Source organism: Macrotis lagotis, chromosome 2 (genome assembly GCF_037893015.1).
Source record: "Macrotis lagotis isolate mMagLag1 chromosome 2, bilby.v1.9.chrom.fasta, whole genome shotgun sequence".
Lineage (NCBI taxonomy): Eukaryota > Metazoa > Chordata > Mammalia > Peramelemorphia > Peramelidae > Macrotis > Macrotis lagotis.
Window position 1 is genome coordinate 203,858,088 of NC_133659.1, and position 24,343 is coordinate 203,882,430.

At 39.0% G+C, this 24,343-nt stretch overlaps 1 protein-coding gene and 1 long non-coding RNA gene across 4 annotated transcripts in view; both read right to left on the minus strand.

Annotated features, from left to right (window-relative positions):
* Window positions 1-19,115, minus strand: part of UNK (unk zinc finger) — a 37,558-nt gene extending 18,443 nt beyond the window's left edge. For 2 of the 3 annotated variants that reach the window (XM_074224551.1, XM_074224550.1), the window contains exon 1: window positions 18,616-19,003. In XM_074224551.1, the coding sequence (XP_074080652.1) occupies window positions 18,616-18,932 (317 nt within the window). In that variant the 5' untranslated portion in view covers window positions 18,933-19,003. Of the gene's footprint in view, window positions 1-18,615 lie in introns of all 3 variants that reach the window. The other variant, XM_074224553.1, reaches the window with a different exon arrangement.
* LOC141514079 (uncharacterized) lies at window positions 12,474-18,234 on the minus strand. Its single transcript, XR_012475943.1, has 2 exons — window positions 15,042-18,234; window positions 12,474-14,037 (listed from the first exon to the last, which is right to left on the minus strand). It is a non-coding gene; the product is annotated as an uncharacterized LOC141514079 (long non-coding RNA).
* Window positions 19,116-24,343: the final 5,228 nt, after the last annotated feature.

Genomic DNA, 24,343 nt, shown 5'->3' on the forward strand with positions numbered 1-24,343 from the left:
AGGATCAGGGAGAGCTGCTTGGCCTCATTAGTATTTCAAAATATAATTTATGAACATGCTCTGGCAATGCCTGAATATGGTCCTTTCCCAGTCTCCTTGGGATGCTTAACCACTCCCAAACTCTGCTTGTTCCAAAGGCTTCTCCCAATCCCTGCCCTACTTTCCAGGTCTGGCATCAGACCGAAGGATCCCATGACTGGGAGAAAGGATGCTTAGATTTGCTCTCGACTTTTCCAGATAAAGGAAAACACAGTGAAGGTCTTCTGAAAGGGAAATTGTTTCCTGGTCTCCAGAAAAACTATGAGGAGCTGTGACCAGAGTAGGTGTTCTTCCTTTGGACTGCTAACTGCTGCTCATTACAGGCTTGCCTGGAAGGACTTCCTGAAGCATATAAAAGACAGGTATTTATCCAGGTAAGTGGCCCGTAGAAGTTTCACATCTGATTGCCTTGCTTAACTTTGCTCTCAGACAGGGAGGGTGCTCTCCTTGGGGGCATCATCTCATGCACATCTTTAGAGGTTCTTGGACACTGCCAACACTCTCCAGCCTTTTTTTTTTTTGTCCTCCTACTACATTTCATTTAGACACTTGTCCCAGCTAAATAAGGAAGGATTGTGACTGGCTCCTGCCTAAACCCCTCACTCTTGTAACGCACTCACTCTTTGATGTCATCCCCTCCCAGTCTCCCTCAAACACACTTACCCCTTGGAGAAGGTGAACATCTCCTGGTCTGTTTATGTTTTAGTGTTTTTATCTGTATATCCAGTAATTATATGTCCACATGAAGTCCTCTCTTAGATCATAAGCTCCTAGAGGGTTTTGGAATTTAGTACAGTGATATTTGCAGTATAATAGCTAGAGGATGGTTCAAGGCTTTGAATGGCAATGACTTCTACTTCAAACTCTGTTTCCCTTCTCCTGGCCAGGCATTCTAAAGCTCTAGACTCTCCTGAAAGCTCAGGGGGAAAAAGGTCAGACATGGAACTCATCTCCTGGAAAAACTCATTACACCTTTGGCCCAATTATTAGGAAATTCTTTCTATTCAGCTTCAATACGCTTCCCTTAGTTCTGTTCTCTGGGGTCAAATGAGCAAGTCTAATCCATCTTCTAAGTGCCAACTTTCAAATATTCAAATTTCTTGCACCCAAAGTAAATGAGGGCCAAAAACCCTCTATTTATCCACCTAATGCTCATTCAGTATACCTTCAAAGAACCTGATCATTCCACTTAATTTCCTCTGGATCATCTTTAGCTCATTAATATCCTTCTAAAAATGTGTTTCATGATTATTTACTGGAAAACATTTAAGGAATGGGCCAAATTTTGTGAATGAGAAATTAAATGCCAAGATTAGAGACTATGAATATTAAGATCAGGAATATCTATTCCTGGCTTTAAATGACCTGATTTTTTTTTTTTTAAAAGATACTACATGTGAGTCTTAAATATTCTCTAGAATCAAACTTTTATTTTTTACTATTTTTTTAGGGTTTTTTTTTTTGCAAAGCAAATAGGGTTAAGTGACTTGCCCGGGGCCACACAGCTAGGTAATTATTAAGTGTCTGAGGCCGGATTTGAACTCAGGTACTCCTGACTCCCAGCCCAGTGCTCTATCCACTGAGCCACCTTAGCCGCTCCTTAGAATCAAACATTTTCCCTACATATTCTTGCATTTGTTATTCCTGTAAGGAATATTAAAATCCATTGAGTTCAATTTCCTCATTTTACAGTTGAGGAAACTGAGGTAGAGAGATGACGTGTCAAGCCATGTTTTGTTCCTCTGCTGTATGCTCCATTAAATTATACTTCCTTAGGGCCAGGTACAAAGATCAGGCCAGATACAATGGAAAATATGTTGGACACATGTACCTAAAAGTAGGAAAAATTAAATTTAAGACACATTTACTAAGGGCCTCCTAGGCATAAGATGGGAAGCAGCTCAATGCAGTTGACAGAGGACAGGCCACTGATCCAGAAGACTTGTAACTCTAGAAGACCATTTGCCAATCTGCATCAGTAGAGAATGTTTCTACCTGGAGAGTTCTCCACCTAGGCACATCCTAGGTTCTGAGTTGGATATGCTCCTGTACCAGTCCTTTTACTGGTAAAGCAGTGAAACTGCTTGCAAAACTATTCCTAAACTCTGAAGTTATTCCCTTGGACCCTAAGCCCTAGTCCTTCTATCTCTCTCATCACTTTAGTCTACCTGAATCTCTTTCTCTGCCCTTCACTTTGCTCTCTTTTCTCATTCCAGCAGCCCTATACTGGTTTTACTTCCCTCCTCCAATATCCTTGACCCCTTTACAAGAAGGCCCTTGACTCCCACTTTATATCACTTGCCTGCTTATCCACCTCCCTCTGTCCCCCCAGTCCTGGGTTACCAATTCACTCTGCCTCCTCAGATCTTTCTCCAGAGGCTGCCAAGCTATCCTGGAGGGAGTAATGACATCATGCTGAGGCCACTAAACATTCATGCTATTGATCCTCATCTGGTTCCTAGTCTTTATACAATTAGTATATTGATTTTTGGTTGCAACTCCTTGATCACAGAAGCTACTCCCAAACTCTTACCTCCACCTAGTAGATAACCTGTTATTCTAATTTGGCCTTAGGCCATCCATCCTAAACTCCTGTCATCTCCCCTCATCCACACCTCAAAACTTCTGTCCTAGATTTTAAACTTTCCTTGAATCTTAAACATGAGATGGCCTATCTTCTTATTGAAACTAACTGCTCCCATTTCTGTCTAGGATCCCATCCTCTCTCTCATCCTTTGGGGTGTTATTCCATCAACAATTCCCTGCCCTATCTCCTCATCTTCAGTCTCTCCTTCTCTGACTCCTTTTCCTATACTTACAAACATACCCTGGTCTACCCTATCCTTAAAAAATGCTCTTCCTTGGATAGAGCACAGGCCCTGGAGTCAGGAGTACCCAGGTTCAAATCCAGCCTCAGACACTTAATAATTACCTAGCTGTGTGGTCTTGGGCAAATCATTTAACCCCATTGCCTTGCAAAAACAAAAAAAAAAATCTCTCTTCTTGATCCTGTTACTCTATTCTAAATTTCTTGATATCAATGAATTTCCATAGTCCTCAATGGCTCCATTTCTTCTTTACAATGTGGTTTCTTTAATAACCTCCTGGACTAGTCTTCCTAAAAATCTTCATCAATAAACTGTAAGGTCTTTTCTCAGTCCTTTCCTCTTTCTGTAGCACTTGACATCACTACCTACACACTCCTTTTTACTCTCTTTTTCCTTCTTTTTAGGGGACTACTAATCTGCTTTTTCTCCTCCTATCTGGTTGACTTCTCATCCTTTCTTGGTTCATCTTCAGGTACAAAATCTGTATGTCTCCCAAGGTTCTTCTTTCTCTCTCTTCTCTCCTCCCTTGAAAATCTCACCTTCTTCCAAGGCTTCAACTCTCATCTACATGTAGATGATTCCCAAATGTATCTATTCTGACTATACTCCAGTCTGGAATTCTTTTCTTTTTGCTATACAAACCTCAACCCATCCTCACTCACCAAATTGGAGGTGTCACTTGAATCTCAAATTTAATATGTTTAAAACTCAATTAAATCTTCCTTCTAAAACCTGTTGTGTCCCAACTTCCTTACTGTTGCTAATAGCATCCTCTTCGTCTCATCTCAGTCAGCCAGCCTCAAAAGCTCAAGGCCTCTTTAATTCTTCTCTCTTCCTCACCCCACCCATCCAATCAGCTGCCAAGTATTGCTGATGCTACCTGGGCAACATTGCTTGCATTCATCCCTTCCTCTCCTTTCATGCAGCCTCCCATTACCATAGCTCTTTTCTTGATCCCAAACAATTTGATTTACAACCTCATTATTCAACAAAAACTCATTTCTTTCAAGGATAATGATTACTGAATATCTGTGTGCTAAGACAATTTATATTAACTTATGTAGGCCAGTTTCCTTATGTAGAAAATGAGGTCTTTTCTCAGACCTCCTGCTTCTGGACATTATACAGGGGTTGGATAAGGTGGACCAGTCTCCACTCCTAAACACAATTCTTCTTACTATTTATCTGGCCATTGTTCCTTAGTATCCTAAATTAGATCACAGTCCAAGTAGCATTGCTTTGCCTGTTTTAGAGTCTGTCTTCTTCTTCTCTCTCTCTCTTCCCCTGTATCTCTCTTTCTCACATCAGTTCCCATGGATTCAGTTACCAACTTTAGGCAAGATGACACCAAGCTCTCTTCTAAGCTATAATTCCATTTCACCAACACCTAGATATCTCCACCTGGATGTTCTGTAGTTATCTCAAGGTCAGTTTGATCAAAACAGTACTAATTATGTTTCCTTCCTTTTCCTAACCTCTCTGTGATAAGGACAACACCATCTTTACAGGCTCTAAGAGTATTTCTTGACCCACTGTTATTTTTCCCCCTTATCCCCCATATAATCGGTTACCAAATTCTACCTATTCTAGTTCCACCCAGCTGATGTATCCATCCCTTCTTCTCCACTCAAATAACCACCATCTTAATTCAGGTCTTCTAGGTCTACTGTATAGTCTCCAAATTGATCTCTCCAAATTCAGTGCAGTTGTGACCATGTCATTCCCCTATTCAAGAAGCTTCAATGGTCCTTCTTACCTAAAAGAGAAAATTCAGAACTCCCCTTTTTTGGCTTTAAAAGCTCTTCACAACCTGAGTCTAACATATCTTTCCAGACTGATCTTATGTGACTAATCTTTATAAACTCTATGTTCCAGACAAATGAATCTACTTGCCATTCTCCTTATACAACATTCCATTTCTGTGTCTTCACACAGGGATAGTGCCTGCAATGCACTACTTCCTTATCTCTGCTTTTCTCTTTTCAAAACACAGGTTAGGTGACAGTACCTTTCCTAATCTTCCCACGTATTCTACCTAACCCTACTTCTGAAATTACTTTTTATTTATTCAATATTTAATTTGAATTTACTCTGCATCTATCTTGTATATGATGCTTTTTTCACAAAATTAAACTTCTTGAGGGCAGGGAATATTCTATTTTTGTCCTAGTGTTTGGCATACATAGGCATTCAATAAATGCTGTTCAACTTAATTGAATATTATCCTAAATCTCTGTCTTCCCTTTTACCGCCATATCCTAGAACATTGGTCTGTTGATTGCCTCCACTTCTTAATAATCTACTTTTTAAAAAATAATCTTTTCAGGTTCTTCTCCTATCTGTTTGACCACTCCTTCTCAGTCCCCAACCTTAATCTTTCTCCTGAACTCTAATTCTACATTATCAATTAGTTGTTTGTTTGTTTGGACATCTTCCCATAGTGGACATCTTATATTAAAAATTCTAAATCTGAATTGATCTATTTTCTGTCTTCTGTCCACCAAACTTCTCTATTTCTCTTGATAATACTGCTTTTCTGGTCACTCAGTTCACAACCTCCCTTCTCTTTCATTTTATCAAGCTTGTTACCCAATCTTTTCTAATCTTTTTGCATGACATCTCTTGCATCTGTCCCTTTCTTTGCCAGACCTCCATCATTTATTTGCTAAACTATTGCAACAACCTTCAAATTAGACTACTTGCTTTCAGGCACTTTTCTTTCTAATCCGTCTTCCATAAGCTGCCTAAAGGGCAGAGGTCTAACCATGTTGCTCCCTTGGTCAAAGACCTTTGGTTTTCTATTGCCTCTAAGATAAAATACAACTCAGTTGTATTTTAGGCTCTCACATACCTTTCTAATCTCACTTCATAATACTACCCTTCAAGAATTCCAACCAAACTGAACTAATGATCCCTGAATTCAACACTTGTTCTCTCTCCAGATATTAGGCTAGGACAACTTCCAGGACAATATATTTCCTCTTCACCTCTATGTCTCAGAATCTTTGTCTTCCAGGTTCAACTCAGTTACTAACTCCGCCGTGAATCCTTCCATGATCCCCTCCTAATTTATTCAGTGTTTTCCTCCTTGGTATTATTGTTATTTACATAAACCTCCCATAACCCCAAGGGCAGGAACTGCTTTATCTTTGTATCCCTAGAGTCTAGGTTAAGTGAAAGTTTGTTGAATTGAGCTGAGATACTTGGAGAAGCTCCAGATGTCTCTCCCAGACCAAGAAATAAAAGATTGCCCAGTCTTTTGTATTGCTTGTCAGAGGAGAGAAAAATCTAAGCTTTCACTTAAAACTACAACTAAACCTTTCACTAAAGACTATAACTTTAAACGAATTTGGCTGAGCTTCTTTTTCTCCTCTCCCTAATGATTTTGGGTATAGATATGGGGGCAGGGAACATAAAAGGAACAGTCTCCTTCCCATCCCCCTAAGCCCCACCCCCCCCAAAAAATAAGGCTGGGGAGAAGCAAAGGACCATGATAAATTGGAAAATCAATTCCTCTATAGACCAGAGTTGGCTGTTTAAGATGTCAACAGAATATTCTCTATTGGGAAATGCTGAAATCCACTTTAGAAACCAAAGCTTTTCTAGAACTGCAGCAAAATCCCAGGCTGGGTTTCAACAAGAGACATTAATCATTCAATAATTTTTCCTATTAAACAAACTTTATCCCCTAACTTGCCCCCTCCCTCCCCCACCCCCCCTGAGAAGTCACAGATGATATCCATTTACCATTTCACACAATTGCTCCAAAAAATCCTATAGGCCCAAAAAAGACATAGAAACCATCTCTTGAAGGAAGTCTTTCTTCCCCCTCTCCCCATATTATTTCTTGGAAATATCAATGCTCCATACTAAAGGCCAGTTAGACCCAGAAGGGTTTTAATAGTGCTATGCTGACAAGCCCTCACAGATTTAGGTTAGAGTAAGATATGGCTGATGGTCAATGTGGAAATGACTTCCATCCAAGAGGTGGGAAAAGAACACAAGGTAGAGGGAGCAAGGTCTACTCTAGAACCTAATTATAGCTAATGAGAAAGTTACAAAGGGAAGAGGAATGGTGCTTTTCTTGGGCAGCTAATTTTCAAGCCAAAACATTATTTTCCATACTTTTTAAAGCACAAAATTATTCACTTGTTTTTCCATTTTTTTCCACATTAGTAAACTTTATTTTAGCAGGCTACAGTAATCTCCATTTTGGTCTCCCCTTAATATAGCTTCAACTTGAAAGTCAGATTTGTTTCCAAGGAAATAGCAATCATCCTAAATAGGTCTCAATTACCTATGAAGTGTTAGGGCTTTTTCTTTCTAATATCATCAGTGAAGTGACTTGAACTATCCTCAAGTGCAAGTTAAATCAAGGGAATTTCCTAGTTCATTAATATACAGTGTTAATTAACTATGCTGATTGGGTTAGACTTATAGTGTCAATTAACCTAAATTGCAAAATCAATTTTGGAGATTAAAGGGTTACTCAAATTTCTAACTTACTGGGTTTTCCAGAATCCTATGTGATTGGATTGAGGAATGGGGGAAGGGAAGAAGATATTTGATGAAAGCAGAGAAACAGAAAAGTTTGAACAATGATAATTACTTAGAAAGGGTTTCAGATGTGGTTGAAAGTTGTAGGGTAGATGTTTGTGTACTCTCACCCATTCTCCTGCTTCCCACCCATCCTTCAGTACTAGATGTTCTTTGTGCACAGATCTGGTCATACAATTCTGAAAAATCCTCAATGGCTCCCTATTGCTTCTGAGTAAAGTCTGATTTCTGATATTCTAATTCCTGGTCAATTTGGCACTTCTACTTTTCTAGGCTTCTCTCATCTTTTTCCCCATATATATGCTCTAGAGTACTAGTCTCCAAACTTTCTTTGGGCATAAATCATCAATATATATTTATAAATTTTATATGTACTGTCTTACTATTGTGTACATTATGAAACACAGAAAATTACAAATTTTAAGAGATGAGATAAAGATGAAATTAGCATTTTTTTAAAATTCCATTTTGGGGGTGGGGGAGGGAAGGAAGAATGGGAGAAAAATTGTAAAGCTCAAAATAAATAAAATCTTTAAAAAAAAATTCCATTTTATTAACGGCACAAAACCTTTTTGCTCTCTTTGGAATTACGCCCAAAGGGCAACAAAAATGTGCATACTCTTTGATCCAGCAATACCACTCCTGGGTCTATACCCTGAAGGGATTATGAAAAAGGATAAGAACATCACTTGTACAAAAATATATATAGCAGCCCTGTTTTTGGTGGCAAAGAATTGGAAATTAAATGAATGTCCTTCAATTGGGGAATGGCTTAACAAACTGTGGCATATGTATGTGATGGAACACTATTGTTCTATTAGAAACCAGGAGGGATGGGAATTCAGGGAAGCCTGGAAGGATTTGCATGAACTGATGCTGAGTGAGATTGGCAGAACCAGAAAAACATTGTACACCCTAACAGCAACATCTCGCTCATTCCATCAGTGCAACAATCAGGGACAATTTTGGGCTACTTGTGATGGAGAATACCACCTGTATCCAGAGAAAGAATTGTGAAGTTTGAACAAAGACCAAAGACTATTACCTTCAATTTAGAAAAAAATCGTTAGCTTATTATGTAATTTTGCTATCTCTTATACTTTATTTTTCTATCTTAAGGATATTATTTCTTTCTCATCACATTCAAATTAGATCAATGTACACTATGGAAACAATGTAAAGATTAACAGATTGCCTTCTGTGGGGGGTACGGGGAGGGAAGCAAGAATAGGGGGAAAATTGTAAAACAAAATAAAATCTTAAAAAAAAACTTTTTGCTCTCACTAAAAATATAATTTAGTGATAGCAATGTTATTAAATACACTTCATTATTTTTGGAAATTCTTGCTTTAAGCTTTTGTGATACAGTACTATCAGACTGGTTCTAAGTTCAATTTTTTAAAAATTCTTGTCAGCTGAAAAAAAACTGCCTCATAGAGATATGGAGATCCAAAAGGACATCATTGCCTACAATTACTAAATCATGGTACTCATTTTTCAGTTCCATCCACCAATTATAAAAAAAAAAATTTTTGGTTGAAATTTGGCTAATAAATCTCCATCATCCACATATTATAATGGAGGGGATGATCTCTGGAGGTCAGATCCTGGGACCAGAATGTAGCTCTACAGGGGGAGAAAGGAGCAGTGGCAAGACAGATGCCAAGATTCCTAAGTAGGTTCTCTCTTCATGGTGGTGGATGGCTCTCTTTTGTTTCCAGGTGGGAAGGGTGGAGTGTGGAAGACAGAGGGTTAGTTGGGCTCCAGACTTGAGAGAATTCTATTAGTCCCAACTAAGCAATAGTTGCTGCCTCTAAAAAGCCATTGAGCCTACTCCTCTGGGCTCTCCTTGCTGCAGCTTCTCCCCAGATCGCTCAAACTTCCCTTGTTCTCTTGGGTTGGGGGGGGGGGTGAGAGTTGGGAAGGAAGAGTTCAGAGAAGAGCCTTGAACAAGGTATAGTGGAAACTAAGAAATGATTATCTGGAGTTCTCTTGGAAATAAAAAAAACTTGATTAAATGCAATTATATTTCAGTAAATGCAATACAAATATTCTTAAAATTGTACAACTTATAAGTCAACTGCCCTAAGCAGTGATACTGATAGAAACATCTTTCTGGTTTGAACTATCCAGCAAGCAAAAAAGGGGACCAGGTGGGTGAATAAAGACTGCCAGCCTGTATAGCTGGGGTAAGAAATAATACACATGTTCTCCATTAGCATTATTTTTTAACTGAAATTTTTCTTTTAAAGTGCTTCTTACACAGTGATTAAAGTAACTCTAGCTATATGTCATTATCTATTCTCAACCTTTATATGCTCTAAGACTGGGTCCTACTGCTTCAGGCTTGGTACACACAATGGGAAGTCAACAAAAGTACCATTTTTCTCTGGTTCTGCTTCTCCAAGTAATTACTCCTGGAGCTATATGGAAGGCCATTAGGTACATTACATTTTTTCCTCTGCATGGGCTCATTTCAAAAATAACCTAGACATATTACTTAAAACTTAAAAAAAAAAGTTTAAAAAACCCCAGATGTGTTGCTAATGAATTGTTCCTTTAGATTCTCTCTTCTTTCACATATGAAAAATTATATTATTAAATATACTGGATAATCCTTTTGCAGTAGTTTGAAACAACCATAAAATTGTTATTGATCATGTCTAAAGTCAGCACACTTTTACTGAAATGGTTTTAAAGTTATATTATTAGAATGCTGGTGAAATTTGAAGCAATTCTTTAAGAATACCAGAGAGAAGTATTTGGTCTTTGGAGAGTTGGTATAACACAGGAAGGACTACTGGGAAGTTAGTTTGGCTCTGTCTGCTGAAGAAAAAAGTAAAATGTGAAGTACAAACAAAAAGGGAGGAATATACATTTAAAACTAATATTTTCTGGAACCCACCAATAACTAGAGAATTCATAACTAGGAACATAGACAAAGAATGATAACTTCTACTCGAGCAACCAATTAAAATTGAGAAATAACTCTCTTATTTTCCAGAGTAGCTGAAGATGGACAAGAGTCCTTTAGTCACTGATGGCCAGAGGTTACTATTCATAGTCTCATGTGTTTTGAAAAAAGCAAGACTCCCTGGAAAGTACAAGCATATGGTATGAGATAAAATAATTTGCAATCCACTTGTCCCTATTAAACAACTGTTACTTAGCTTTATTACTACTATTCTTGAAAAAGCTGAATTTTTTTATTAAGGTCTACACTTCATGATGAAAATGAAATCTTAAAAGAGATGGTCCTATTCTCAAAAATTTCTTGTTAAATTTGTGAAGACATGATCCTATAATTAGCATCAAAGGAAGGGATTACAAGTAGAGAACTATGATTAATTAAAAGAGAGTGTGTTGGCATTGTTTATAGCCCTGAATGTTTATTATTGAATATTCATTTTATTCAATGAGCCTTCTTTCTACATCAAAAGTCCCACCTGAAAAGAAATTTAGGACAAAAGCTTATTGCATATTTATTGGGGGGGGGTAATTATAGAGAATATTCTCATAAACCCCTCAATGTCCAAGAATCATGAAATACTTACTTTTGAATACAAAAGTGACCCCAAAATCAGAATAATTTGCTGTTTCTTACTATATGTGTTTGCTTCAATTATGTCTAAATAGACTTTTGTTTCAAAACATTGCTGAAAATCATTCCTCACTTTTGAGTTTATTTGAGAAAGATCTTTTCCAATTTTCCTGAGCTTCCAGTACTATATTAACAACCAAATCTCTCTCTCTCATATATATAAAATTTAAAAGTCCATATACATGTTTACATATTTACAAGTACACATATATAAATATAAAATAGAAATAACTTATTATCCACTAAAAATGAGTCAAGAATCAATTCTTAACTCACCAGTGCTAAACGGTGGCGATTGTTTAGCATTCCAATGAAAGCATTTCTGAGGTAAGAGTAAAAGATACATTATTTAGGTAAACTATTCCAATTTGATGCCTAATGATTGGTTGCAGAGATTTGGAACAATAAATAAATATAACTAACATTAGAACTTGAAAGGGGACCTTAGGAATCTTCTAGTCCAACTCTTTTTTTTTTTTTAAGGTTCTTGCAAGGCAAATGGGGTTAAGTGCCTTGCCCAAGGCCACACAGCTAGGTAATTATTAAGTGTCTGAGACCAGATTTGAACCCAGGTACTCCTGACTCCAGGGCTGGTGCTTTATCCACTGCGCCACCTAGCTGCCCCTTAGTCCAACTCTTAAACCCCAACAGATGAAAGGACCAGTCTCAAGTCCCACAGCTAATTAGTGTAGTGCCCCGAGGTCTACTGACTGATCAGGAAGCTAGGATGGACTCAAGGTTACTCTGTCCAATGAGTATCTAATCAACTTATCAGTGCAGATAATCTTGGCATCCTTTGAGCATGAGAGTTGAAGAAGGAATATAATAAGGGTTTAGGATTAGAGAGTTTTTTAGAAGCACAAAACTTTCCTGGTAACTTAACAGAGTAGCTTTCCTATCACACTAAACAAGCAAACTGCCCCAGGTCAGGAGATACATGCCCATGATTGGTGTCTCCTTTCTTAGATTCATAAACCTGATATTAATTAGCAAATGACCCCCAAGGACAGCTCTAACCACAAGAAGTAGTGAAGAGTTCATGTCCTGGCAGTTTCTAAAGCTTTAAGTTCATTTTTGTTTTGTTTTGTTTTGCAAGGCAGTGGGGCTAAGTGACTTGCACAAGATCACACAGCTAGGTAATTATTAAGTGTTTGAGGCAGGATGTAAACTAAGGACCTCCTGACTCCAGGGCCAGTGCTCTATCCACTGAGCCACCTAGCTGCCCTTTAAGTCCACTTTTATTAGTTCCTCATTTCCAATAAGATGTCTCCAAATTCATGACAGTGGAGAACAAACATATAGTGTAAAAATCAATGATCTATTTGTCCTCAAACTTACACATCATTAGCATCTTGATTCAAACTGTTGAGTTGGGTTTTCTCCTGAAAGAACTAAGGAACCAGCTGGCCTGCCAGCATTATTTCAGCCCATGCAAAGGTGTGACAAAATTCCAACTTTGTGCCATTTTATTATATTTGGTTAAATAGATACATTGTTACATATATTTCACACACTGTTGAAGGAAAAGATGTGTTTGGCCCAGTAAGGTATACATCAATTTAAAATACACTTCCTGATTCTCAAGTTTAGCTAGCAAATCTGATAGACACTGAGGAGAAAGGGAATTATGAGGGAAGCTGCAGAGTAGGAACAGTTTGGACAAGACCTGTAAGAGAAGTGTCTATATAAGCCAAGGGAATGCAACTCTGACTTGAAAATATGCCCATTTTTGAGGGACTATACTTCTAAAGCAGGCATGTCCATTTGCTGCTGTGCTCTGTCAGTAGTGTAGGTTGCACTCACTGTGTTCATGAATATGCACTGGACTCTGTATGTGACCCTTGAGGACTTTTTGTTGGGAGCTGATGCCTGGAACAGCTAAAAGACTGGACACTTAATGGCAACATTAGCCTAGGAAATTGCATTGAGTTCCAATGAGCATAACATTCTGAAGGAAGCAGCTTGAAAGGCAGAAGTTTCAAGGGGGGGTGAGGTATAAAGATATTATACAGCAACCCCCCCCACCCCAGTAAAATTAGAGAATAGACAGTTTTGGGCTAGAGACTGATTCTAGATGAAAAAGATAAAATTATCCCAGTTAAGTTAGCAAATTCTTGGCTACAATACAATGTTGAAAGGCAGAGTGGCATTTGGGAAGTTCTCTGGAATTCAGGTTAGGACAGGACAAAATTTTATATATATATATATATATATATATATATATATATACACCTGTACACTGAAAGACATCTTTAAAGTATCTCTTACTGATGTGAGAAGCATTTTAAGTATTATTTTGCATAACATGCTTGATTGAGTATTTAATATTCATTTCACACACTAATTACTAAGCATTATTGGCTTACAAATAATTTACTTTTGTTTACAAAGTATAAATATTTAGTCTTGTTTATAGTATCTGTGCACCTGGTTCACAGCAATCATGAAATATTGAAAGTTGTTAAGTCACAGCTACCCCATACCCTGGCACTGTTAGCACCTGGCAGCAAGGAAAGCAAATGTGTTTTTAAGCTAGATTTAGAAAAAGTTTTAAAAACTCCTCAAATCAATAAAATCATACCAAAGGAGAGACTCTCAAGCTCATCCTCCCTAGTCAGCTCCTTGAACTTGCTGATGGAAAGCCAATAGCAAGATATAAACATGATTCTTTTTTCTTCTGGCTCCCATTCTATTTAGAAGTCATTTTTTAAACAATTTATGCTGATCATATGTTATTTAAACTACTAATAGAAAGTAACTGGTTTTCATTTCCATAAAGTGATCCAAAGTAAGATGAAGAATAGGGGGAAGAAGAACATTTCAATAAGCTCAAATCTGACTTGATGACAGGTCTCCCAGGCCTCTCAGTATCTTCATGTCTTAAATAAATGGAGACACCAACTGGAAAAGGGTCACATTACAGAGAATGCTATGAGATTTTTTTAAGATGCTAGACTCCTTTCCATCTTCTCCTCCTCCTCAGCTCTTGACACTGCTGTCAAACTCTATAAACTGGCAAAGAAAAAAGGGGTGAAAATTGAGGGTTTTTAGAGACAGTTATTCAATGGTTCTGATTAGTTTTTTTTTATAAAACTTAAAACACTATAGTCACTGACTTCATCTTAAACAAATAATACATATGGACTGTCTTTAATGAAGTGCCCAAATGTGCCTTTTAAAGAAACTGGAAAATGAAGACCAATGAGGATTCAGTATAAATGCAAACTCTTCCCTCCAACCCCAAGAAGTAAGCACAATTCATTTTCAGAAAAATGTAGAGAAAAGACTAGATTTCTTTCTCTTAAGAGAAAGGACCAGAGACAATTTAGATTTCAAATATCTGTCTGCTCTCAGTCTTGTTGTGAAATGACATTTCATAGCCAAAGGAAATCATACAAATTTAGCATAAGGGAGGCATTTTTCTAGAAAACTAGGGGATACTGTTGGTAAAAGGGGTAAAGAAGGAGAAAGGGCACACATGAACTCCTATTTGTTGTCCTCCTAATATAAAGTCGATGCAACTGACCCACCAGCAGAAAAGTCAAACTTTCCCTGGTCTTTCCTAAGGTCACAGGCAGATACTTTTAAGATAACTGGCAGAGGTTGGGGATATCTTCTGTAGTACTGACAGAGCTAAGGACTTCATGAGGACTGAACCCATGACATGGGCAGAGATCAGGCTTTACCTGATGATTACTACATGCACAAACATTAACCCAGTATCTTAAAAAGAAAAGGAAAATTTTTGAAAGGATTAGCTCTAAGCTAAGGTTATGATTTCAAAATATAAATGGCCTCCTGTTTGGGAAAATGACTTCTCTTTGGACCATTCATAGCTCAAATACATCCTCAAATAAACTATCTTCAGATCTGGATTCTTTCCTGACAAGGAAAAAACCTTTACCCTAGGACTGTAGGTAGAAAAACTGCAACTGTGGTTCACCCAGGCTCTCCCTAAGGCTTTAATTCTCAAAGTGTGCTCATGGCTTCTAAGACACACAGGAAGGAGACCTCACCTTCAGGCATCAGGGTGTTGAAAGCGGGAGGAAGTAGGTCCACGAGGGTGTCTTGCTTTTGTGCACTTATCTGGGGCGCTACTTTCCAGAGAAGGAGCTCCTTTATAGAGTGTGCCCATGGTGGATTTCTCTAAGTTGTTCTGAGAGTTGTCCAGCTGCCCTCACCAATAAGTCACAGTCTTTTGAAGGTTGATAGAAACCATCAGTCAAAGCAGATGCATATGGATTGTGGGGAAGCCTTCTTTAGTATCTAACATAGCTGGATTAAAACAAAAAAACTTAACCATTAAGCAAATCTTGACTTTAATCATTAATTTAGATTATAGCAGATAAGTACTATTCTTAAGAACCTATTTTTCCTTAATATGGGCATTTAACTCCTATTAATAGGCACTATAGGTACCTGACTAAAGATCATACTGAATTCTTAATTTATATCATGTAAAGGAGTTGCCTTCAAACCAGTGACTGATAGCCATAATTCTTTATTAACAACTTGACTCATCTTCGCTAAGGTAGTTAAGATGGTTCAAAGATGACAAGTTAATCAGTATGCAACAAGTTGTTCACCAGAAGACAAAGTTAGATTACTGCTGTAGTTTGAAATAACATTTTAAAAGATATTTCCCAAGAAAACAGGATTTTCTGAAACATGATCAGATTTAATTAAAGTTCATGACATCACTATAATTTGCACATGCTAGCAAATCCGATGCAAAGCATCCATCTTCAGAATTACAGCTACGCTACTCTCATTAAAAAGTGTGCCTGGGTAAAAAAATGCCTGGGTGACATTCTTAAATGAAAATGGAGTCTGAATAGAAAAGACTGTTGACTTTCTCTGTACAATATGAAAATACATCCAATGGCCAAAATTCACATTGAACTAGATTTCATTTTCCATCAAGAGGACAATCAGTCTAACTTAAAATGAAATGCTCTCTTCGTTAGAAATACATGAATGAACCCATCATGAAGTATAGTTTTCATCACTTTTGAATGCCAAGATGATATATAAGAAAGCCAGAAACTTAAATAGTTTTGACCTTCCAAATTAAAACAACAAACTTTTAATCATACGATTAAAATAGCAAAATCCTTCCGTGATGGAGATAAAAATAAACTTACAGTGAAAGCTACAATTCCAAAAACATTTCAATTATTCACATTTTTATCTTACTCTTACTCCAATCCTCTAATATATTGTGCCACTACAAGATGGATTTGTTTTGAATGAACTGAAATTCTTTTACAGACCTGTCTGTACTTGTCCAATAAAGGACCAACTTTATAGTCAATCTAGCAGCAAATTAGGTGATGGGGGGGGGAAGAATTCCTGATTGTGAAAGAGCATTATCATTATTGATGTTCTTGATAATTTGTAAAGCACTGAGGAAAGTACTTAAAGCTGTACATTGAAAAAATTCAAAGACAGCTCTAAAAGCTTACTCTCTCATAAGCTATGTACTCAAACTTTAATGGGATGCATTTCGATGCTATATTAAAAACTTTCTCTAAAATAGGAATGAATCCTTAAAAACTGAGAAAACCAATATCCTCCAATCATTTTGTTGTAATTGAACCTCTAGCTAGGTTGATGAAGAAAGCTTATACCTTAGCACAAGAATGGACAAACCTGAGCAGGAAGCACAAAAAATAAAAAAAAAAAAATCAGACAACTCAAAGATTCTGTAGATACAAAGGGGGCATGTCACTGGTGTTCCCTAAGGTAGCCTACACTTAGGAAGAATAAGAGCTAATTTTAATAGCAAACTCTTCCTTCCCTAGATGGAGAGACAAGATCACATCACAGCAAGCATAATTTTTTAAAATATGAACTAGAAAATTAAAAGTTTGATCCACAACCAAAATGGAAATGGCCAAGCCTTAGGAGCAGGCCTCTTCCAAATTCTCAAAGAAAATCCAAACAATTAGCTGAAACTGACAAGGATTTTTTTCATATTGGAAACAAATCCGTGATGTAAGGAATAAAGTAAAAGCAGTCTACAGCTTGAAATGTAAATGCTGTATGTAGATCAAAACTATGACATTCTTAGTTTTCTCTTCCCCCTCAAATTACACAGACACCCACAGATGATGTTCTCTCATGCTCAGTTTTACAGGACAGGAAAAGGTAAGGGTTGGAAGACTAAATCTGGTCTTAAAAATGATCACACCTTCTGAGCTCACACCTCTGATTTCTGAGGGTAGACTTTTGAAAGGAGCTATTGGGACATATGCATCCATAAAATTCCAAATAGTAACCAAGGACGATCTGTTCTATCTGCTCTGGTTGATTTAAGGACATACAACCAAAGTACAGGATGCTCTGTTTTTAAAGACAATTGATCATCTGCTTTCAATTATACTGATTGAGACACACAGAGTTTTAAAATAAGCAGCAAAAAGACAAACTGATCCAATCAGTCATCAGCAGCGATTCAGTACATTTACATATTTACATTTACAGTGATTTATAATAATTCATGACTTCTGTGTCAGTTGATAATGCCAACAACAACTCTCTGCCCTAAGATTTTAGAAGTCTTGCTAATAATATAACAGAAACAGGCTGTGATCCCTCAGAATACCTTCTGAGGTTCTATGGATTCCATTGCAAAACTAAATCCAAGCAACCAAAGTTCTTTTTCAAAAGTTCTGATCGTAGGGATTTTGCATGTTTCCAAAGCAAAGGAGTCTATTAAGATTGCTGGTTATCACTGAAACGAGAACTAATGCCTGGAATTCATCAAAGGTAAAGCCACTACCGCTACTACTGGAGAGAATCCAAGATTAGAAAAAGCGGGCCTCCAGCTGGAGCGGATAAACAAAGGTGGCAGGGTTCACCTTCACCAGGGCTCCAACTGAACCCAAGTCTGGCCCCGGGGTCGAGGCGGCATCGGACCAAAGCACACACCTCCCCACAAAGAAATGCCCACAGCTCGACGGACAGCTTCGCTTCCCTGGGCCCCTGGAGCCAAGGGTCTGTCCTGCCTACACTTGTGCGTCCTGCCCTGGCCCTGCAGCGTGCCCCCGCTGCTCCTGGGCACGGGTGGGCACTGGACCGCCACCACAAGCTTAGGGCCCGGGGGCTTCTGCAGCCCGGCCCCGCGGGCTCCCCACTGCCCAGCGCTGCCCGAGGAAGGCTGTGCCCGGGCTGTGCGTGTGCTTCACGTGGGTGTGGGTGGCACCGAGGGCCCACCTCGTGTCGCTGCGGCCGGGCCGGACGCTGCACGAGGGCTCGTTTGCTTAGGGCCCGCCCGCGTGCAGCCGGCCCCGGGGCGCCCCGGCTCCCCCTGCGCGGCTCGGCGCCTCGCGCGCCGCGGCCACCCCCGCGGGGGCTGCGCCCAACTTTCCCGCCCTCTGGCCCGGCTGGCGGTTGGCGGCAGTTGCGGGCGGTTGGGGCCGGCCCCATCAGGTTGGAACCGGTCTAGGCCCGGCCAGAAGAAGAGGGGGAGGGGGAGAAGGCGAAGAGGAGGGTTGGGTAGAGGCCGCCTCGCGCTCTCCCTGCGCGCGTGACTCACGCTAGCCGCTGACGTCAAGCGTGCGCGCGCGGCGGGGGGGCTCTACGTACGTGTAGTGCTGCGGTTTCTCGGGCTGCGCCTGCAGCACCTGGGCGGTGGCGGCCGGGGGCGCCGAGGAAGCCGCGGAGCCGCCAGGCCCGGGGCCCTTCGACATGGTCCTGTCTTCCTCCCTCTTCGCCGCTCCCCTTTTATTATTCAGTCTGCGCGGTCCGCGCCGAGGACCGAGTGCGCCTGCGTCGCGCCATGAGAACGTGAAGCACCCCCGTGAAGCTGGACGGACTGCTGGGAGTTGTGGTCGGTTACGCCTGCCTAATCCTAGCGTGGATGGGGACTGCCAATGAAGGAAAGGACCACAACTCCCAGGCATCCCGTGCGGCGCCTGCCCCGGATGCTGAGGTGCCCAGGGTGGCTTCTGGGGATTGTAGTCCTGATCCGGGTCGATTTCTTGTCTGTGCACTTGAAGCTGAGGAGGGAACCTTTCCCTCGGAACCAGATCCTCCAGAAGTAGGAGGAGAAGCCAGGAGCGGGGGACATGCCTGAGAATGCCTGTGAAAGAGGCTCCTATATCGCTGAGCGCTGTCCTTGTGATAAAAGAGTAGATAGGCGCAAGAATGAATCATTGGGGTATTTAATATTGTACATTATGAAGTAATTGGCCAGAAACTTTGAGTCATCTGGAAAGTACCATCTTGGTCACCTCAACCACAAAGAGAACTATGAAGAGCTCTCTTCTTTTTTGCAAGGAAAATGGGGTTAAGTGGTTTGCCCAAGGTCACAGGGCTAGGTAATTACTAAGTGTCTGAGCCCGGATTTGAACCCAGGTACTCCTGACTCCAGGGCCGGTGCTTTACCCACTGCGCCACCTAGCCACTCCGAGAGCTCTCTTCTTAAGAGGTGGTCGATTTGTCTCCTCTGAATAGCTGCTTCATTCCAACTTATTTTTTTCCTAATGATCCATAAACCAATCTTGTTGATTTCCACTGATTCTCTCACGGACCTTCTCCGTGCTGACAAATAAGTGATGATATCTGAAAATGTCAGTGCCTCACTTATCAATCACCTCTGCTGACAAGCCTTAGAGACGTGTTTCACTGTCAGTCTGCTGAAGTCATCCTCCTTTCAGGTGGCTTTAGTACAGCAGGAGCCAGGAGAAATGTATTCGTCCTTTAGACTAGTCTTTCTGAGTGAAGTGCAATAGCGAATACCAAGTTATAGTGGCAAGAAGCAGGCGTTCAAGTGTCCAGTTAGCTAGCCTGCTATGTCCTAGATACTGTGCTAAACCAGGGTCCAGAGTCTATGTGTGAAAGATTAGAAGAATACCTCCTTGCTGATTATTAAAATATCTTTAATTTAGAGAATGTTTGACATTCTTAATTTCGTTACATTTTATGCCCAGATTAAACTTATTTATTATCTTAAAGTATTACAGATAGTTTTTAATAATTTACATTTAAGTCCATCTTGAAGGTTTTGCCAATTTTTTTAACTTTGGTTCTTTATCCACATAAAAAGGGATTGCCAAGTTATTTTTCCAATTATATCTCAAAATATTTTAACTATTGAGTCCAAGGAATCACAAGTAACCCCCAACATTTACTTTGTTTTATATGGACAGTGAGACTAGCAAATAAACTTTTCCTCCTACATAAGCCTGACTAGTAATGAAGGAGAAATGTCAATGTATCACTTGTTTTAAAAATGTAGCTTTGCTAATGGCAACATTATTTTTTATTGCATTGTGGGAGGCAGTAGGTGTTAGAGAACTGGTGTTTTGCCCTTTTTTATTAGATGTGATTTACATTTGTCTTTTTTATGTTGAATAATGGTTAGGTTATGGTTATTATTTGATTGCCATTAAGGGAACAAACATCCTTAACTTTAAAGAAACAAAAATTGGTGCCTTATGTGGTGTATGTATTTTCAACAAAACCCAAAATTAGCCTACAGGAGAGTCTTCCTACTGAGGGAACAGATCAGAAATCAAACCACAGTTAAGTTGAAAAACTTCTGCATCTTGTGCCATCTATAGTTAATTTTATTTACAAACTAGAGCATTGAAAGATGGAACATGCTTTATTTTTAAATTCACAGTATTTGTTAGTTACCTTACCTATAAAAATGAGACATTACATTAAAGAGCCCTTCCTGATCTAAATTGATTTGACTATTTAGTGACCCAAAGTCCCTAATCTGGTAATTTTGTTGGCAGAAGAAATAGTATGAGATCACTCCATTCAATTTGAAATTTGTTATTTGAGTATCATAAACTTCAAAGCAGTGATCCAAAGCTATTTAAATAGACTTTAGGTGCTGTTATTTTCCAGACTCTCCCATTTGAAAAAGAAAATTTCTTTTTTTTTTTTATGAACTTAGCAAACATTTATGCATGAAATTGTGAATTTTAGTTGTATAGTTTGTTTTTCTTGAAATGTAAATTAAAAACATTTGGTTAAATATATTTTAAATGCATATTAAACACTATAGTAATAAAACTGTCCAACCTGTGTTCCATTCTGAATTTTCTTATGCTAATTTCTATATATTTTGTTAATTTTATTAACCCTCCTTTCCTTTTTTGCATCTTTCTTACTATCAACCAATTCTCCATCAGTCTCCTATCATCTCTTTCAAATAGAAGCTTTCATAACAAAATAGTGTGGTCAAATCCACACATCCACCATGTCTGAAAATGTGTCTCATTCTGAACCTTTTATCACCTTTGGGCCCAGAGGTAGGAAGCATACTTATTAATTTTCTCCATTTCCTATGTCATTTTTATTTTTCTCAAGACTTATTTTTTTTTAAAAACAATGAATGGTTAAGAGTGATAAGATACCTCAAATGGTTGCTTTCATAAACAATATCTTGTGATAAATTATTTTTAAATTGGTCTCATAATTTGTTAATTCCTTTCTAATGACTAGCAGAACTGGAAGAAAATAAATGACCAGAGCATTCCTACCATTAAAGGCATGGGAATAATAGCATGTTTAAATTATCCAGGGGTGGCTAGGTGGCGCAGTGGATAAAGCACCGGCCTGGAGTCAGGAGTACCTGAGTTCCAATCCAGTCTCAGACACTTAATAATTACCTAGCTGCGTGGCCTTGGACAAGCCACTTAACCCCATTTGCCTTACAAAAAACAAAAAACCTAAATTATCTAGAAAAAGCCTTGAACACAAAAGAGACCTTTAACTCAAGAGACCCAGTTCAACTTCAGTTCTTTATCCACATTAAAAGGGATTGCCAAGTTATTTTTCCAATTACATCCCAAAGTGTTCTAACTATTGAGACTAAGGAATCACAAATAACCCCCCCAGATTTATTTTGTCTTATATGGACAGTGAGACTAGCAAATAAGCTTTTCCTCCTACATTAGCCTGACTAGGAATGAAGGAGAAATGCCAATGTATCACTTGTTTTAAAAATGAGGCTTTTTTAATGGCAACATTTTTATTGCATTGTGGGAGGCAGTAGGTGTTAGAGAACTGGTTTTGGAATACAAGTCCTGAGTTTGGCACTTAGGACATTTCGACCTTGACAAACCACTAACATCTCTCTGTGCTCTAGAAAAACTTTTAAGATTATATAAATTGCAGAAAAGTTTTTGATCAGAGTTGGTTGAGGAAGGTAACTCTAATTATAGTTTTCCTCGCTAATGAAATCCCAGGTTCAGACCTTATCCCTATTTGAGAATTCCAAGTATACTGTTTGAGGGTCTTTGGTAATTAAACATTTATTGTGGGATGTGTGTAGGTATACAGAGAAGAATGGACTTTTAAAAAGGAGACTAGAGCTTGGGGAGATTGTTTCCATCACACCAAATAGTTAAAGGACCTTTTATGTGCCAAAGGCTGAAATAGTTTTGTGAATGCCCTATCATTCTCCTTTGATATAAGTTCAAATTTGACTTTACTCATTATCCCATTTTTTTTATTATATTTTGAGGCAACTGGGTGACTTTACACAGTAAATGCCTAAGGCTGAATTTGACTTCAGGACCACCTCTCTATCCACTGCACCATCTAACTGTCCCTATTCTATTTTAATATTTTTATTTAGCTGCAATGGGAAGGTCCAAACAGGAACATTATAGATTAAAACATTTGGTGGTTCTGTGTTTGTTTCCTTTCCTGGCTGGCTGGCTGATTTAGGGGAATAATTATTAATCATATTTTGGCATTTTGTACTATAAACCTTACTCTTAAGGAGGATTGAATATGACGATTCATCCAAGATACTTACTTAGGCAAAGGGAAGGATCAATAATGAACTTTTACTTCCTTTGTCAGTCACTGAGCATTTAAGGACATACTATATAATGTGTTAAGAATTATGGTAGTCATTGGAGATACAAAGATTAAAAAGAAAATACTTTCATAAAATATTTTACACTCTGCTGGGGTAAACATGTAAGTGTAATGGATCTACTGATCCAGGGGACTGGAGTGTATTAAAGGATATGATCTGACCAGATTCAATTCTAAGGGGGGAGCTTGAAGAACTCTGGAAAGAAGTGAGCTTTTTCTCATTTGTTTTGGCCTGACTAGGGCATAATTTGGCTTATCCTGCTAACAGTCATCCCGATGGGAAGAGTTGTAACTACATTGAGTATTTCTCCCATGTTATCCCCTCCCAGACTTCTAAAGTAACCATCAGTTTAGAAAATTCCATCTTTCAAGTTCAGTCACCTTGCTCAGGGAAAGATACAAAGAAGACACTATTGTGACCTTGAAAGCTGGTCTTCAACTTGCTGAAAACACATGCTTTGGTGCCATAGCTGCCAAGGGGAGGAAGTGAAGAAATCTTCTCCACCCCCATCAAAAAAAGTCCAAAGGAAAGCTGTTGGAGTTTCAAACCACCCATTCAGAAAAGAATGAGAGCAGAAGTTGTATCCTTTTGAAGTCTACTGAGTGGGTGGCCCTTGCAGCTGCCTGTGGAGACCAACTAGAAACATTCCCTCTATTTGGAGGCTAAAGCATGTCTTCCCCCTCTCCCCCTCCCACAGACAAAAGTGGCGGGAGGCAGGCACATGGGAAGTGCCCCAGCCAGAAAACATGTTCCTGGAAGTGTGTCTGTACTGGAGAAGAGTTGAAACAGGGTTGGGATGTGACAAGGCATGAGTGTTGAGAGGGTAGCATAAAGTTTAATGGCTTAACTACAAGGTAAGATTGGGAAAGGAGAAAAGTGGAACCAGAGCCAGGGTTAATGGCTAGGGAGAACCTTGAGATATGGAAGATGAAGAGATTCAGGAGGAGTGAGACCTAGGGAGAGATGATGCAAAAGGAAGAGATAAATGCACAGACATTTCAGAATTCTTAAAAGAACACTTGTGGGGTGATGATGAGATCAAAGATGTCGCCATTCCTGTGTCTGACTCAAGTGAAATGATAAAGGTGAATAGATTAGATTGTTAAAAGAAATAAAATGAAATGGATGTTTGAGAATATGAGAATAGAGGTCTGCTTAATACTCTCTAATACTGCTGCCAAGATTGGCTTGAAGAGTAAGGCTGAACTAGGTACTGAACTCCTTGAGAAAGGAAAAACAATAACCTGTTCTCAGGGATCTGGCTAGGGTGACGTTTATAGAGCTCCCTCATCAAAAGAGGAGTGGTTGCTAAGAGACTGCAGCAAAGGGAGAATGTGAAGTGTTATTGGGGAGGGTAAAGAAGGTTTAAGGAGTTTTCCTACAATCTGATTACAAGGGTGTATATAAATTCTTCAACTTGATGGGCATGATCACGAATGTGGTTACCAAAGAACTTCTAGTGATTAG